The 18,392-nt window shown below is 42.6% G+C and overlaps 2 protein-coding genes across 3 annotated transcripts in view; one reads left to right on the top strand and one right to left on the bottom strand.

Moving 5' to 3' along the window:
- CENPL (centromere protein L) overlaps positions 1–5,256 on the top strand; it is a 47,639-nt gene extending 42,383 nt beyond the window's left edge. Inside the window, exon 5 of the mRNA XM_075320134.1 lies at positions 1,661–5,256. Coding sequence (XP_075176249.1) covers positions 1,661–1,735 — 75 coding nt within the window. The 3' untranslated portion in view covers positions 1,736–5,256. The remainder of the gene's footprint in view (positions 1–1,660) is intronic.
- Positions 5,257–12,104: 6,848 nt separating this feature from the next.
- The window catches only part of PCSK9 (proprotein convertase subtilisin/kexin type 9), a 40,103-nt gene continuing 33,815 nt past the window's right edge, over positions 12,105–18,392 (bottom strand). For both annotated transcript variants that reach the window (XM_075320132.1, XM_075320133.1), the window contains exon 13: positions 12,105–16,903. In XM_075320132.1, coding sequence (XP_075176247.1) covers positions 16,706–16,903 — 198 coding nt within the window. In that variant the 3' untranslated portion in view covers positions 12,105–16,705. The remainder of the gene's footprint in view (positions 16,904–18,392) is intronic.

Here is an 18,392-nt window from a genome sequence, read left to right as displayed (position 1 = left end):
CACTAGCGGGGGCTGAGGAGAGCGAAGGGATGGGGTGTCAGCGGAGACGGGAACGGCGAGGGGGAGGGGCGGCACTAGCGGGGGCTGAGGAGAGCGAAGTGATGGGGAGAGCGGAGGGAGGCGGTGTCATCGGTAACGAGGGCAGGGGAGGGGAGGCGGCCTGTACTCACACATCCCGGCGGTTGACAGGGGTGAAGTGGAGCAAACAGCACACGCTGTGAGCTCCACGATGATGGCGGCTGAACTCCTCCCTCTGCTGTGATCTGGACAGCCCAGGGGGCGCATCCAGGTCACAGCACACACCCACTGTAACGTTAAACATAGGGTCGGATAGCGACCACTATTCTCTATGCACAGGGGCTGCCATAAAGGAGTGTGTAACTGTCGTTACACACACAGAAATCCAACATGGCCCCCAGTGCATACAGTAAAATTAGAATAACAGAAAAAGTAAATAAGCTGCAATTTTCATTTTGTATTAGAAATACTTGATTTCAGAATCACTATTTTTAATACAAAAAGAAAAAAACGCGATACTGCCCCTTTAAAAAAACGTGTGGCATTTTCCAAGTCCCACAGCCTGCTAAACAGATGGACGCTGGAAAAGTGGCAGAAGGTGGATTTCTCTGATGAATCTTCAGTTGAATGACACCACAGCCGCCGCAAATACTGCAGGAGACCTACTGAAGCCCGTATGGATCCAGAAAGCAGTTAAGTTTGGTGGTGGAAAGATCATGGTCTGGGGTTACATTCAGTATGGGGGTGTGCAAAACATTTGCAAGGTGGAAGGCAATATCAATAGCCTAAAATATCAAGAAGTATTAGCTACCTCTTTATTTACCCAATCATAAAAGGGGTCAAATTCTGCAGCAGGATGGTGCTCCATCTCATACATCCATCTCTACAACAAAGTTCCTCCTGGCAAAGAAGATAAAGTTGCTCAAGGACTGGCCAGCCCAGTCACCAGGCATGAACATCATTGAGCATGTTTGGGGTAGGATGAAAGAGGAAGCTTGGAAGACAAAACCAAAGACTCTAGATGAACTCTGGGAGGCATGTAAGACTGCATTCTTTGTTATTCCTGATGACTTCATCAATAAATTGTATGAATCATTGTTGAACCGCATGGATGCAGTCCTTCAAGCTCATGGAAGTCACACAAAATATGAAATATGACTCTAATAGCACCACAACTTCATTCACCATTGTTATGCAACATATCTTTGTATTAGCAGTTAATTATTTGTTTGAATTTCACATTACTTTCTGTGGGCGACAACTTTTGTCTTTCCAAAATCTTACCTGTGTTCATTAAATGATCAATATTTCAGCTTTGCAGCAACTTTATTTTCATAACTTAAACCAAATTTGAGAGGGTTTCAGCTTTCAAAAGAGGTAATTTATAAAACCAATGGATGAATTTAAAGACAGGTTATAAGCTTTTATTTACATAACATGGATAAGCGACATAATGTCTGTCAGGGACTGTATGGCATAATGAAACCTTAGGATTGTGAGAATATGGCGGCTCCTATAGGACTGGGTGCTTCCACATTAGTTTTTACTATATAAAAATCACTTTATTTATTTTAACCTTTGTTAGTAAATGAGTTGCTTTTTTATAAAGTGTTATGTCTTTCTCCTTCTTTTTTCTCTCTAGTTCCTCAGTAAGGATTTCCTTGTACGAGTGCTGGGATTTATCACAGAGCTGGCGATGAATAACATCCAGTATTAAACTCACAGACTCTCATCAAAGACTTTATCCACAATATTCGGACCTGTCCTCCTCCTCCCCAGACATGTTTTATGTGTATAAAGAACGGATCCTTGCAGCGCTTGTTGTGTCTTGTCACTGCTTCCTAACGTCACTTCCAGTGCCTGTGGAACCTGGACAACGGCTTATTTATGGGAATTTCAGGTGCTGCCTGTATGTAGCATGCGGATACATCCCAGATTTATTAGTGTAGCCTGCAGTCCTGCACTACATAAGAATGAGCCGGAATGAATTGCTTTTAAAAAAAAAAAACTCATCCAGTAAAGCATATTATTTTGTGTCGTGTGCCACTCGGAGAGCCCATAGACTTATAGGTGGCTAAACAAAAAGTCCAATTTTAATAGATCTTAAATGGCTAAAAAAATAAAACAAGAAACTTTCTAATTTATATCTTCGGAGCAATCCTATGTTCTCAAGATAGGTGGGATTTTAAATATTATTTACAGTTTGTTGCCTAGGTTACCAGCCACCTCTGAAGTCTTTAAACGGTGGCCTGTTTCCTAGGTGAGATGCGCAGCACTTATTGATTTTTTTCGATCTTGTAAGCGCTGCTCTGAAGTCGGTCAGATTACATGATCTGGCCTCAGCGCCCCTGTGCTCCTTCAATGTAAAGCTGCCTCTGCTAGCTGCATTAGAGAGCACGCAGTTTTGTTTCTGCAGCTCCACCACTGGCCTGAATCATTAAAGCACCATTCCAGTGTTTTGGGTGTTTTGGTTTTTTTTTGTTTTTTTTAATGCTTTCTTATATTCTCCTTCCTCCATCTTTTCTCAGCAACACTCTGGAGTACACTCTGAGTACAGCAATTTGTGACCTGCCAGCAGCTCCAGTGTTTCTTGGAGTGCAGTGGAGGCGACAAATCAATACAACTCTATGACAGCATTGTGATGGCTTTCATAGACTTGCATTTAGACCTTCTGACTTCCGGACAGTCACAAGTTCTGGGCACAAGGTGGGACCGGAAAACGATTAGGAAACCGGAAGGTGAGTATGTGACTGGTTAGGGAATTTACATTTAAAGTGCCACTCCAGGCTCCTAAAGATTGAGTGAGACACTGGTCACAATTACATTAATTGGCACAGCACTTTTCAGTTTGTTTTTTAAATATTGTCATTCTTTTCTGACAGTATTTTATGTATGTGAATATCCGGTCTGTGAAATAAACTTATTTTTTTTTCAAGTGAATGACACGTTACATTTCACTGCCACTACTAAAAGTACAATGTTTTCCAGTATGACAGCATCAGTCTAAAGTAGACATTGGCGATAATGAGGCACGAGTACAATGATCCTTTTTAAATATCTGATCGGTAGTGGTGCCAAGACTAGCGTATCTGGGTTTTTTCAATTTGCTAGCACAAAATCTAATTTTGGGGCATGCGATCATTCAATCTCCGCCTTTGGTCTTGAATTGCTGTTGTGATTTTTTAAAAATTTTTATTTTTTTAATTCTTTATTTAGCAGCAAACACTGTAATAACACAGAATAATACAAATCTGCTTTGACCTTCACTGGCCTGATACAAATCAACAAACTATCAACTTTTAAAAAAAATTTAACCTCTCCTCCCTTGTTCTGTCTTGGATTTCCTACAATAAACTTTGGCACATTAAGTTTGGTGGGTCTGACTTTTGCATAAGTTGGTGTTCTGCAAATTTCCAATTCATTGCTGGTGTATTCTCAGCAGCAGGTGCTTGAAATTTTATGAAGTCTCATTCACAATGCTGCTCCTGTAATACATTAGATTTTCAGCCCAGAAAATCTACTCTGTGTACACATCTACCTTCATAGGACACCAAAGAGACCACCTTGCTTGTACACACCTACCTTCATAGGACACCAAAGAGACCACCTTGGATCATGCACTAGGTATAACACTATCTTTGGGTATTCTTCTAGAAATCATTGGAATGCTACGTTCACACTCATGTGGTTTTGTTTTCGGCAGTCAAAGCCTGCTCTCTTGCTCGTAAATACGCTGGGTTCAAAATGCTTGTTTTGGGCATTTTTGTTTTTGGCGGAGTTTTTCCAGCTTTTTTTTTTTTTTAGTGAGTTACATGTGTGCTTTGTCTACAGTACACGTTTTATTCACCAAAAGCGTCGTTGTAATTTTTTGCAGCATTGCTTTCTTTGAGTGAAAAAATGCTGAGAAAATTGACATGCTGCAATTCTCAAATTCAATCAGGAAAAAGAAGTGTGTACATAATATTTCCAAACATTTGAACTTTCCACCTTTGGTTAAGTTGACACTTCCATTGTTTTGCATCGGTCACAATATGTCGTTTTGAGAAACAACTGAATCCTGCAGAGCTTCAGTTTTTTCCCCATAGACTTGTATTAACGACAGATTGTGACTGGTGGCCCTGCGTTGCATCCGCTATGCGACTGATCAGTCGTGAAATGACTGACAGTCGAGCGGAAGCAATGCAGAATGTAAGTTTATTTTGGAGCGGAAAAAACGTACCCTACAGGATTCTGTCGACATTCGTCGTGGTTATAATGGAAGCCTATGGGAATCGGAATCCGTTAAATGACTGATTCTGGCGACCGATCCATTTTTAGCAACAGAGCATGCTCAGAAGTGGAAATTCCTTTCTGGTTAGTACATAGAGAGAAAGAATTATCGGTCTGTCTCTCTGTCTCTCTCTGTCTCTGCTTCATAACACTGGAGACTATGGAGGATGGATGAGTTTTGGATCGCTATTTATCTTCCATTTGAAATGGATCACGTAAGAAAAAAAATGTAACCACTACAAATGTAAGTAAAATGATGGCTAAATAGCAATCCGTTAACATATTCGTCCTCCATAGACTCTCATGTTAAAAAAAAAAAAAAAAGTAGTATCAGGCAGAAATCAGTTTACAGAACTTTGTTTGCCAACGGATCTCTGCAGGATCCGTTCTAATGGATGATTATGGAACGTGAAACTCAGCCTTAGGCTGTAACAATATTTGTAGTATCTTCAGTAGTATTTTCTTGGCATGAGATATGAGCGCAATATCGTTTCCACAGTTGGTAGTATCGCTCTTCTTCGGCATAGTAATAATCGCCAATCTTGTAAAGTACTTGGGACATTTCTCATTTGCTATATATGTTGACACAGGAGTGTGATGACAACTGCTGCTTCAGAAAACCTTTTTAGCACTGTTGGAATATTGTCACATCCAGGTGCTTTGTTTTTTAACAGAAGCTTTATCGCAGCAGCAACTTCGTCCTTCAAGAAGGTTATTAGGTTCTTTATCATTCCAGTCTCTGTTTTCTTCCCGTAGCACTGAGTCATTCTTATAGAGGTGCTCTGTGTATACTTTCCATCTTTCCTTGATCTGTTCTGGCTCAGTTTGTTCCCGTTAGCATCTTTCAACATTCCCACTCTTGGCTGAAACTTTCGTTGTATCTCTGATCTTTTGGTGTGCCTTCCCGATCTTAAACTTCAGATGTTCATTTTCTGTCTTTGTACATATCTTTTGGTAATAAAGTTCTTTGCTCGAATGGCTCTCTTTAGTCTTTTACTGATGTTGTCTGTGTCCTGCTTGTTAAACTTTACCATTCTTTTTTTTTTCCCATGATCTTCTGTTAACTATGGCTCGGGAGGGGGGGGGGGGGTCTCTTCTGCCTCCTGTTTATTGTCTTTCTGGCGTCTTCAGGATTTTTTTCATCCGTGACCAGAGATGTAAATAGGTTGTGCAGACTGTCCCTAAAAACTTTAAGTATTTTGGTAAAGTCGAAGTTGGAAACGACCTGTTCTCTAGTTTGTGCAGCTTGACTTTAATCTTTGCTGTCAAAAGTTCCTGATCCGTTCCACAGTCAGCTTCTGGCCTTCTCAATGGCTCTCCTTTATAGTGCCTTAAAAAAAGTATTTAGCCCCCTTGAATTTTTCAACCTTTTCCCACCTTTCAGGCTTGAAACATAAAGATAAAAAAATTTAATGTTTTGTTGAAAAATCAACAAGTGGGACACAATTGTGAAGTTGAACGAAATTTATTACTTATTTTAAATTTTTGTAAAAAATAAAAAACTGAAAATTGGGCTGTGTAATTATTTTGCCCCTTTACTTTCAATGCAGCAAACTCACTCCAGAAGTTAATTGAGGATCTCTGAATGATACAATGTTGTCCTAAATGACTGATGATGATAAATATAATCCACCTGTGTGTAATAAAGTCTCCGTATAAATGCACCTGCTCTGTGATAGTCTCAGTGTTCAATTTAAACCACAGAGAGCATCATGAAGACCAAGGAACACAACAGGCAGGTCCGTGATACTGTTGTGGAGATGTTTAAAGCCAGATTTGGTTGCAAAAAGATTTCCAAAACTTTAAACATCCCGAGGAGCACTGTGCAAGCGATCATATTGAAATGGAGGGAGTATCATAGCACTGCAAATCTACCAAGACCCGGCCGTCCATCCAAACTTTCATCTCAAACAAGGAGAATACTGATCAGAGATGCAGCCAAGAAGCCCATGATCACTGGATGAATTGCAGAGATCTATAGCTGGGGAGGGAGAGTCTGTCGATAGGACAACAGTACACTGCACAAATCTGGCCTTTATGGAAGAGTGACAAGAATAAAGCCATTTCTCAAAGATATCCATAAAAAGTGTTGTTTAAAGTTTGCCACAAGCCACCTGGGAGACACACCGAACATGTGAAAGAAGGTGCTCTGGTCAGATGAAACCAAAATCAAACTTTTTGGGCACAATGCCAAACGATATGTTTGGCTTAAAAGCAACCGCAAATCACCCTGAACACACCATCCCCACTGTCAAACATGGTGGTGGCAGCATCATGGTTTAGGCCTGCTTTGCTTCAGCAGGGAAAGGGAAGATGTTTACAATTGATGGGAAGATGGATGGAGCCAAATACAGGACCATTCTTGAAGAAAACCTGTTGGAGTCTGCAAAAGACCTGAGACTGGGACGGAGATTTGTCTTTCAACAAGACAATGATCCAAAACATAAAGCAAAATCTACAATGGAATGGTTCACAAATAAACGTATCCAGGTGTTAGAATGGCCAAGTCACAGTCCAGACCTGAATCCAATCGAGACTGTGGAAAGAGTTGAAAACTGCTGTTCACAAACGCCACCATTCAACCTCACTCAGCTCCAGCTGTTTACAAAGGAAGAATGGGCAAGAATTTCAGCCTCTCGATGTGCAAAACTAATAGACACATGCCCCAAGCGACTGCAGCTGTAATCGCAGCCAAAGGTGGCGCTACAAAGTATTAACTTAAAGGGGATGAATAATATTGCACGGCCCAATTTTCAGTTTATTATTTTTTTTATAAAAGTTTAAAATAAGCAATAAATATCGTTCACCTTCACAATTGTGTCCCACTTGTTGATGATTCTTCACCATAACAATAACATTTTTATCTTTATATCTTTATGTTTCAAGCCTAAAATGTGGGAAAAGGTTGAAAAATTCAAGGGGGCTGAATACCGTACTTTCGCAAGGCACTGTATCTGTTATCACTAATAAAATGCTTTTCGTTATACTGAGTGTGTGAAGAGTTCCAGTCTCCACGTCTGATATATGATGTATAATACATCCACATGGATTTTGTTGTTTTTTTTTATTGAAAATCCAAATTTCATACAAATTTACTGCAAATAAATATATAACATACAAAACAGTCTTGATAGATTAGATAAAATACATGCTTCTGTAGACAATGCAGGGAGATAATTATTGCAATAAATGGAGTCATTGCTTTTCTTGTGTATAAAAATACAATGCGATATATAACTCTCGGTATAAGTCCTGTCCCTCACCCTGTGCATAAAGGGTTTATCGTAACTCGATAAGGGTATGTGATAATATGCTGAAAGCTGGGAGTCCAACGCCTGAATTCTCCCTGTGAGAGGGCTCTGAAATGTACCTTCTGAGATTGGAGCTGTGGAAACCCTTGTGCACCACCTTTGATTTTATTCTACGGGGCCTCTTTCATTCTTGGGATTGGTGTAGTCTAAACCCCTGAAATCAGTAAGTTATTACTAGAGTTGAGCGCGGTTCGAGGTTCTCCAGTTCGCGGTTCGAGTGATTTTGGGGGCTGTTCTAGATCGAACTAGAACTCGAGCTTTTTGCTAAAGTTCGATAGTTCTAGTTACGTTCGAGAACGGTTCTAGCAGCAAAAAGCCAAGTTAATTACTAGCTGGCTTTCCGCTGTAATAGTGTAAGTCACTCTCTGACTCACACTATTATGAAATTTCAGCGTATAGTGTGCGGGAACAGCGCATTCAGATCACTGCTGCTGGGATAATGGCGATCGCTATTTTTTTTTTTTTTCCTTGTATTCCTTCCCTAAGCGCGCGCGTGTAGTGGGGTGGGCCAGCATGTCAGCCAATCCTAGACACACACACAGCTAAGTGGACTTTTAGCCGGAGAAGCAACGGCATGTGTGATAGGATGTCCATGTCACATGTCCCTGCATTATAAAAACGGGTATCTGCTCGTCAGGACGCCATTATCTGCCTTCTGCGTCTGGGTATCAGTCACCGCTGGCGTAGCTCCTGTCTCCGATACTGCTGTGTACACTCTACACACAGCGCTATACAGAATAGGGATAGAAGTTTCTTTTAGCCCTTGTAAGGGCTAATACCGGCAGGCTCAGAGCCATAGGTGACAGTCAGGTCCGTGGAAACAGATTTTAACAGCTACACATAAGAGCGTCTGTGTAGCTAAGCTCAGGGATTTCCTCGCATTTCCCCATTATGAGGGATATAAACTGAGGCTTCCTTTCCTCTACACAGACCCACAACCCTGCCACTGCACCATCCTGCCCTTTGCACACTACAGCTCATTGTTACTAAGCCATTATACGAGCAAACACTGAGTAAACTTAGTGGCATCCTAATAGTGGCTGTTGGACTTCCATTAGTGTCCCACTAGTGCAAATCTATTGGAGCACCTCTGCATTGCACACTCAAACTCATTGTTACTAAGCCATTATACTAGCAAACACTGAGTAAACTTAGTGGAATCCTAAAAGTGGCTGTTGGACTTCCATTAGTGTCCCACTAGTGCAAATCTATTTGCAGCACCTCTGCATTGCACACTCAAGCTCATTGTTACTAAGCCATTATACTAGCAAACACTGAGTAAACTTAGTGGCATCCTAAAAGTGGCTGTTGGACTTCCATTAGTGTCCCACTGGTGCAAAGCTATTTGCAGCACCACTGCATTGCACACTCAAGCTCATTGTTACTAAGCCATTATACTAGCAAACACTGAGTAAACTTAGTGGCATCCTAAAAGTGGCTGTTGGACTTCCATTAGTGTCCCACTAGTGCAAATCTATTTGCAGCACCTCTGCATTGCACACTCAAGCTCATTGTTACTAAGCCATTATACTAGCAAACACTGAGGAAACTTAGTGGCATCCTAAAAGTGGCTGTTGGACTTCCATTAGTGTCCCACTGGTGCAAAGCTATTTGCAGCACCACTGCATTGCACACTCAAACTCATTTTTACTAAGCCATTATACTAGCAAACTATGCTGCCAGTTTAAGGGCCGTAGTTGCATTGTCAGGGATAGTTATTGTTGTTTATTCTGCTGTTAATAAAGCTAGACCACCGCTGCAATTTACACCACCTCTCAATTTTTACTACCACATTTTAAGTGCACAATCTTGTTGCAATCAAAATGAGTGGCAAAATGACAGATGCTGGTGGAAAGGGGAAGAGGCGTGTTGGAAAAGGAAAAAAAGGGGTTTGTCCGTGGGGAAGGTGGCAAAGCTTCATTAACATCTGCTGAAGATAGACCATCTTCCAGCAAAAGTAAGATGTCTACTACTTACCGTGGACAATCCGATGTGCTCCCTTTTTTACAGACACGAACAACTGGAACAAAGGTAGATGATGGCCAAAAAAAGAAAATGCTTGAATGGATCTCAAGTGGTCCAACAAGTGCCCTCTCCACCACTTCAACTACCGCATCCAAAAAACACCAGTCCTCTGAGTTGTCATCCCAATCCCACTTGCTTTCTCCCAGCTCTGAAGTCTCCATCCGCCCTGCACAGTATGGTGGAACTGTGATGGCTGAGTCTGCAGAGCTGTTCAGTCACACTATAGCCTGGGAATCAGAGGTCTGCTCCCAAGCTACAGTGAGTACAAACCAGGAAATGGTCTGCAGTGATGCCCAGAACCTTTGTGACTCTGATTCAGGCCGTGAGGACCAAGTTTCTGAGCATAATGTAGACCCTTATTCACAAACTGTAACACCTGTTGTTATAGACAATGAGGAACATACTGATGACGATGAGACGCAGATACCAGATTGGGATGACAACTTAAATATTGGTTCACGTCCGGAAGAGGCTCGGTCTGAGGGTGAGGGGAGTGCAAACACAACGCTTGATGAGGAAGTTCTAGATCCCACCTACTGTCAACCCACAGTCAGACACTCGAGGAGGTCAACAGAGGCGGTGGAGGAGGATGCTACTGACGACTAAGTTACCTTGCGCCTTCCTGGACAGAGTCGGAGTACTGGTAGCACGTCTACAACTGCATCCTCAACCACCACTCTGCCTCTGAGCACTAGTCGGGGTGGGTCAGCAGGTCGCATGCCCTCTAAGCCTTGCCTAGCCTGGTCCTTTTTTGACATAGCAAAAGATCGCCCAAATCATGTGATCTGTAAAATTTGTCGTGATTCTGTTAGTAGAGGGCAAAACCTCAGCAGTTTGACAACTTCTTCCATGAATCATCACATGAATAAATATCATATGTCCCAGTGGGAAGCTCACCGTGCTGCAATGCGGCCTAGCGGAGCGAACCATCCACCGCCTGCCCCTTCCAGTGCATCCGCGCGCTCTTCATCTTCTAGGACTGTGGGGACAGCTGTCACACCTGGTTTTCCACGCACAACTTCCACCACTGTAACCGCAACAGGCAGTTTGCTTGATACAGTTAGGTCCAGAAATATTTGGACAGTGACACAAGTTTTGTTATTTTAGCTGTTTACAAAAACATGTTCAGAAATACAATTATATATATAATATGGGCTGAAAGTGCACACTCCCAGCTGCAATATGAGAGTTTTCACATCCAAATCGGAGAAAGGGTTTAGGAATCATAGCTCTGTAATGCATAGCCTCTTCTTTTTTAAGGGACCAAAAGTAATTGGACAAGGGACTCTAAGGGCTGCAATTAACTCTGAAGGTGTCTCCCTCGTTAATCTGTAATCAATGAAGTAGTTAAAAGGTCTGGGGTTGATTACAGGTGTGTGGTTTTGCATTTGGAAGTTGTTGCTGTGACCAGGCAACATGCGGTCTAAGGAACTCTCAATTGAGGTGAAGCAGAACATCCTAAGGCTGAAAAAAAAAGAAAAAATCCATCAGAGAGATAGCAGACATGCTTGGAGTAGCAAAATCAACAGACGGGTACATTCTGAGAAAAAGGAATTGACTGGTGAGCTTGGGAACTCAAAAAGGCCTGGGCGTCCACGGATGACAACAGTGGTGGATGATCGCCGCATACTTTCTTTGGTGAAGAAGAACCCGTTCACAACATCAACTGAAGTCCAGAACACTCTCAGTGAAGTAGGTGTATCTGTCTCTAAGTCAACAGTAAAGAGAAGACTCCATGAAAGTAAATACAAAGGGTTCACATCTAGATGCAAACCATTCATCAATTCCAAAAATAGACAGGCCAGAGTTAAATTTGCTGAAAAACACCTCATGAAGCCAGCTCAGTTCTGGAAAAGTATTCTATGGACAGATGAGACAAAGATCAACCTGTACCAGAATGATGGGAAGCAAAAAGTTTGGAGAAGAAAGGGAACGGCACATGATCCAAGGCACACCACATCCTCTGTAAAACATGGTGGAGGCAACGTGATGGCATGGGCATGCATGGCTTTCAATGGCACTGGGTCACTTGTGTTTATTGATGACATAACAGCAGACAAGACTAGCCGGATGAATTCTGAAGTGTACCGGGATATACTTTCAGCCCAGATTCAGCCAAATGCCGCAAAGTTGATCGGACGGCGCATCATAGTACAGATGGACAATGACCCCAAGCATACAGCCAAAGCTACCCAGGAGTTCATGAGTGCAAAAAAGTGGAACATTCTGCAATGGCCAAGTCAATCACCAGATCTTAACCCAATTGAGCATGCATTTCACTTGCTCAAATACAGACTTAAGACGTAAAGACCCACAAACAAGCAAGACCTGAAGGCTGCGGCTGTAAAGGCCTGGCAAAGCATTAAGAAGGAGGAAACCCAGCGTTTGGTGATGTCCATGGGTTCCAGACTTAAGGCAGTGATTGCCTCCAAAGGATTCGCAACAAAATATTGAAAATAAAAATATTTTGTTTGGGTTTGGTTTATTTGTCCAATTACTTTTGACCTCCTAAAATGTGGAGTGTTTGTAAAGAAATGTGTACAATTCCTACAATTTCCATCAGATATTTTTGTTCAAACCTTCAAATTAAACGTTACACTCTGCACTTGAATTATGTTGTAGAGATTTCATTTCAAATCCAATGTGGTGGCATGCAGAGCCCAACTCGCGAAAATTGTGTCACTGTCCAAATATTTCTGGACCTAACTGTAGGTCGTCAGTTGGTTTGGAAGGGGAAACAAGTGCGCGTGTACAGCTCTCTCAGACATCGATAGCGCCAACGTTGGATGAAGGCAACATCATGTCTGTGCCTGCACTTTCCTCACAAACCTGCATTTTTCCAGGAACACCCTACTCACCACCGTCTACACACAGCAGCCAGATCTCTGTCCCTCAGATGTGTACAAATAAAAGGCAATTTCCTGCGACTCATGACAAAGCTAAGAGGTTGACTTTATCCCTCTGTAAGCTCTTGGCTACCGAAATGCTGCCTTTCCGCCTGGTGGACACACAGGATTTTAGAGACCTTATGTCTGTCGCTGTGCCCCAGTACCAGATGCCCAGTCGCCACTACTTCTCTAAGAAAGGTGTGCCTGCGCTACACCAGCATGTCACACACAACATCATCGCTTCCTTGAGAAACTGTGTGTGAACGGGTGCATTTCACCACCGATACTTGGACCAGTAAGCATGGACAGGGACGTTACTTGTCGCTGACTGGGCACTGGGTAACTATGGTGATAGATGGTGAAGGGTCTGCTGCACAAGTCTTGGCGTCCCCACGACTTGTGTGTCAATCCTCTGTCTGTCCAAGTTCCGCCACTGCTTCTGCCTCCTCCACCTCGTCTGGGTCCTCCACTTCCGCCCCAAGCCTGCCTGGTCAGGCCACCAGCGTTCTAACTGCGCAGAAGGATTCACGCACCCCTCATTACTATGCTGGCAGCAGAGCGCAACGGCATCAGGCGGTCTTTATCTTGAAATGTCTTGGAAATAAGAGTCACACAGCGGCTGAGTTGTGAGCAGCTCTGGAGACTGAGTTTGGTAAATGGTTGTCTCCACTCAACCTGCAGCCTGGTAAGGCCGTGTGCGACAATGCTGCAAACCTGGGTGCGGCCCTTCGCCTGGGCAAGGTGACACACGTGCCTTGTATGGCTCACGTGTTGAACCTTGTTGTCCAGAAATTTTTAACACACTATCCCGGCCTAGATGGCCTTCTGAACAGGGCACGAAAACTGTCTGCTCGCTTCCGCCGTTCAACCACCGCTGCTGAGCGACTTGCATCGCTCCAGATGTCTTTCGGCCTGCCGGTTCATTGCCTGAAATGCGATGTGCCGACATGCTGGAATTCGACTCTCCACATGTTACAGCGACTGTGGCAGCACCGTCGAGCCCTGGTGCAATACCTCATGACGTATAGCCAGGGCCAATGAGATGCAGAGGTGGGGCAGATCACCCTGATGGAGTGGTCTCAGATCAAGGACCTATGCACCCTTCTGCACAGTTTTGACATGGCGACGAATATGTTTAGCGCTGACAATGCCATTATCAGCATGACAATTCCAGTCATTTACATGCTGGAGCACACGCTAAACACTATTCGGAGTCAGGGGGTGGTACAACAGGAAGGGGAGGAACTACAGGAGGATTCATATGCGCAAGAGACAACAACATCACCAAGGTCCAGACGTTCATCATCACCAACGCGGCAGGCATGGGACCATGGGGGACAGGGATCAACAAGGGCGCATGGTAGCAGGCGAAATGTTGAGGAAGGTGCAGGAGAACATGAAGAAATGGAGGACGAACTGTCCATGAACATGGAAGACTCAGCGGTTGAGGGAGACCTTGGCCAAATTTCAGTTGAAAGAGGTTGGGGGGAGATGTCAGAGGAAGAAAGAACGGTTAGCACCTCTATGCCACAAACACAGCATGAACTTGGTCCGCATGGCTGCGCAAGACACACAAGCGCCTTCTTGCTGCACTACCTCCAACATGACCCTCGTATTGTCAAAATTAGAAGTGATGATGACTACTGGCTTGCCACACTATTAGATCCCCGGTACAAGTCCAAATTTTGTGACATAATTCCAGCCATAGAAAGGGACGCACATATGCAGGAGTATCAGCAAAAGCTGTTACTCGATCTTAGCTCGGCTTTTCCACCAAACAATCGTGGTGCAGGGAGTGAATCTCCAAGTTGTAACTTGACACATATGGGACGGTCTCGTCATCTTCAACAGTCTACCCGTACCAGCAACACCGTATCTGGTGCTGGTAACAGCAATTTTATTGAATCTTTTCATAATTTTTTTAGACCATCCTTTGCAAGGCCACCAGAGACAACAAGTGTGACACATAGTCAATGGCTGTAGAGGATGATACAGGAGTATCTCCAAATGAACATCGATGCCATGACTTTGCAACTGGAGCCTTGCTCATTTTTGGCTTCAAATCTTGAAAAATGGCCAGAGCTCTCCACTTACTCCTTGGAGATTTTGTCGTGTCCAGCTGCCAGCATTGTCTCTGAACGTGTCTTCAGTGCTGCTGGGTGTGTGCTGACAGATAAGCGCACGCGTCTGTCCAGTGACAATGTGGACAGACTAACATTCATCAAAATGAACAAGTCATGGATCCACAAGGAATTTACTACCCCTGTCTCATCCTGGGGAGAGTAAATGCTTGTGGATTTGGAATGTGCTTGATGCAAATCTAGCTGTGAGGTGTACAACTGGGACACAAGTGCTGCTACTGAAGGGGTGGGTGTGTGTGTGGCCCAATTTTTGGAAAAAAGGGAGACTCTGCTTGGAGTAACCCTTGCTTACATTGCTTTTAAAAATGATCCAAGATGAACAGAGCTGGGATCAGGAAAGACTTTGCTACCTACCCCGGTGTCATCCTGGGGACGGTTAAGTATGGCGTATTTTTGAATGTGCTTGATGCAAATCTACCTGTGAAGTGTACAAATGGAGCACAAGTGCTGCCACTGAAGGGGTGGGTGTGTGTGGCCCAATTTTTGGAAAAAAGGGAGACTCCGCTTGGAGTAACCCTTGCTTGCTGTGTTTTTAAAAAGGAGCCAAGATGAACAAGTCATGGTTCAGCAAAGACTTAGCTACCTACCCCAGTGTCATCCTGGGGACGGTTAAGAATGGCGTATTTTTGAATGTGCTTGATGCAAATCTACCTGTGAAGTGTACAACTGGGGCACAAGTGCTGCCACTGAAGGGGAGGGTGTGTGTGTGGCCCAATTTTTGGAAAAAAGGGAGACTCCGCTTGGAGTAACCTTGCGGTGTTTTACATGATTTTAGAAGGGCGTGCCATGCCTATATCTGTGTCTCATCCTCTTTTCCTTGTAACGCTGTTTTGTTTTCGCATGAGAATTTGTTCTTGTCACTTTCCCATGTGTTTGTGTTGTGTTGTGAGTTGTTTGTCACCTTTTGGACACCTTTGAGGGTGTTTTCTAGGTGTTTTTATGTGTTTGTGATTGCCTCCCATTGTTTCCTATGCGGTTCGAGCGGTTCGTCGAACCATACTCGAACGAGACCTTCGTTCGGCGAAACGAACTCGAGCCGAACCACGGCCGGTTCGCTCATCTCTAGTTATTACCAATCCAATCTAGGACAACTCCTTTAAGCAGCAGGGGTCATGAGTTCAAGAAGAAGCTTCCTGCATTATTTTAAAGGTTAAAAATGAAAGGAAAGCTCCACTTTTGCACTATTCTCTACGCTCGTTACAACGCTCCAACCCATTTACCCTGTAAGAGCGGCATTATTTACAGTGTTCTCCTACGGCGTTCACGTAATAGTTCATTCCGCGACATTATTGTTTTACTGTATAGAGTAGTAGTATCGTTACCTGACATGAGATTCATGCAGCCTTAACAATGCAGCATTTCAGAGAAAATATACTTTGGTTGGAGATGATGCATCTTCAATGACTAGACCAAGGTGGCTGTGACGGCGTCTTCTTGCCCCGCTCCTCTAGACTGATCGGTTTCTCCTTATGTGTGTATATAATGAGACTGGTCAGTCTAGGGGAGCAGCCTTGGACTAATTATCTGAGATGCATGGGCCTCAGTCGGCTTCTCAGTGTGTTTTCTCTCAAAAACCGCAGCATTTCACAGTAAAACATATACGGCCAGTGTGTAAATCATGCTGCCTGTGGTTCATGGAGCATAAATCTACTGTCAGGTTCCCTTTAATTTACTGCATCGTATAGACAGTGAAATATTTTATGTACTATACTGTGCACTGGCAAACATGAAAAAATGGTACTGTAGCTGCCGTCAACCATTTAGCTGCTGCAATTAATTTTCAAACCTCGTTTTTTTTTACAATAAACGTAATTCGGTTGCTTTAGGCAACGTTCTCATCAATCAAAAAAATATAAACATTCACTACCTATATAAATGAAAAAAAAAACCTAAAATAAACAGTTGTATAACAAGTCATGTTCGAAATCTCCAATTCTCAGAGAGCTGCAGGTTTCGAGCTTCTGTAACAAACTGGACTCTAAAATGTACAGACTATTAATATAAAAAAACATGCGGTACATAAGTAGTTGTCAGCATGCTGGACATGAAATGACTACCTATAGTTAGAATTTTGACTGTTTTCTGTATTCGCATTCTTGCAGCAGATAGCGATGGCTGCCGCCCCTTTACCACCTTTTGGGTTTAAGACAACACAAGTATTATCAACAGGATAAGCTCCTAAAGTGTTAGATCCACGGGAATACGCGTTACAACCAGTCAGAGTCCAGCCATCGTCACATGAGACGGTCACCTAATATGACAAAAAGGGAAAAGTTTAGTTTAGTGTAAAAGCAATTTAATACAACAGTGAGACTTATTAATTGTAATTGTGTTGACCTATCTTGGTAAAGGAATGTAACCAGATTACACCAGAAAGGCAAAAGCTCTTTTCTTAAGATAATTACCCAAAAATTCATAGGTAGCTACATTCAGCGGACAAACCTGTAAAAACTCATTTGTCAGCTGATCACCTCTTTTATGTGGCCTAAAAGTAACTATATGCATCCTGAAATAGGGGATGTACTTCAGTGAATATCCAAACTGTATGGGGACAAGTAATTGTAGGAAACAGAGCTCCTGAATCACTAAATACAGTGGTGCCCTTATGGGCAGAGCCTCTTAAAATATTCATCTTAAAATACAGTAGCTATAAATGAGATATTTGAGATGGTCGATGTCAACTTTGCCAAAGTAGCACATTTTTAGTATTTGTGAATTAAAAAAAAAAACAAAACAAACTAATTGCAAGTTATCAACCACTTTAATTTTAAAAGCCAAAACAATTACTTCTTTCTATATTTCCAAAATAAATCTCACCCTATTTTATTAATAAATTTGTATAATTGGGGCACACGACGTTCCCATGGCGGTGCCAAAAGTTTGTTTAGAAAATCTCGCATAAATAAAACTGTGAAGGAATATTCTGAGATGCCAAAAAATTCCTTTTTAGTCTTGAGAAACCTCTTTAAAGAGAGCGTAACACTTCCCATAAATGTCATTTTTTTTAACTGATCTAAATGCAGCTGTTTTCATGAATCTGCTGTTTCTTTATTTTGTCCCTGTGCTGGAGTGATGGACACATCTTCCCTGTGTATAAATGTATTCTTTTTCGGCAAATGGGGTGTAATACGCTAAAAGAAGCCCACAGAGAAGAGTTGATGACAACCCCCGGTTAGCTAAATAGACTAGATTTATATACAGGAAAAACATGTCCATATACACTGACAAGCAAAAGGGTAACAATGTTTTGAACTTTGACTTACAGGCTCCATATCTCATCATCCACTACAGCTTCAAATATGAGACTACCTTCATTTTATAGACTGTCATCTTGGCTATCTCATACATAAATTTGACTTGCAAATATTTAGCATATGATTAGTTATGCAGATTATTGTCATTGTTAGTGTTTTGCTCCTAAAAAAATCAAAATTTAAATTATATTTTGTTAGTATTTTGTAAATCCGCCTTTGGCTTTCAACAGTTTCTGAATCCTTCTGGGCATGCTCTCGATCAGATTCAAGCACGTTTCAACCAAAATCTGATTCCAGGTCTCTTTTACACGTTCCCAATGTTGGTGCATACTGATCGGCTCACTTGGGTATGTATACAGCTTTTTCTTCAACTTTACGCACAAGTATTTGATTGGGTTGAGTTCTGGCGACTGTGGGGGCCAATCCAGCACCTCTACTTCATTATCATTGAACCATTTTTTCATCAATCTCGACATATGGAACACT

Source organism: Anomaloglossus baeobatrachus, chromosome 8 (genome assembly GCF_048569485.1).
Source record: "Anomaloglossus baeobatrachus isolate aAnoBae1 chromosome 8, aAnoBae1.hap1, whole genome shotgun sequence".
In the NCBI taxonomy this organism is placed as follows: domain Eukaryota; kingdom Metazoa; phylum Chordata; class Amphibia; order Anura; family Aromobatidae; genus Anomaloglossus; species Anomaloglossus baeobatrachus.
This window is presented reverse-complemented; position numbering and strand designations above follow the sequence as displayed.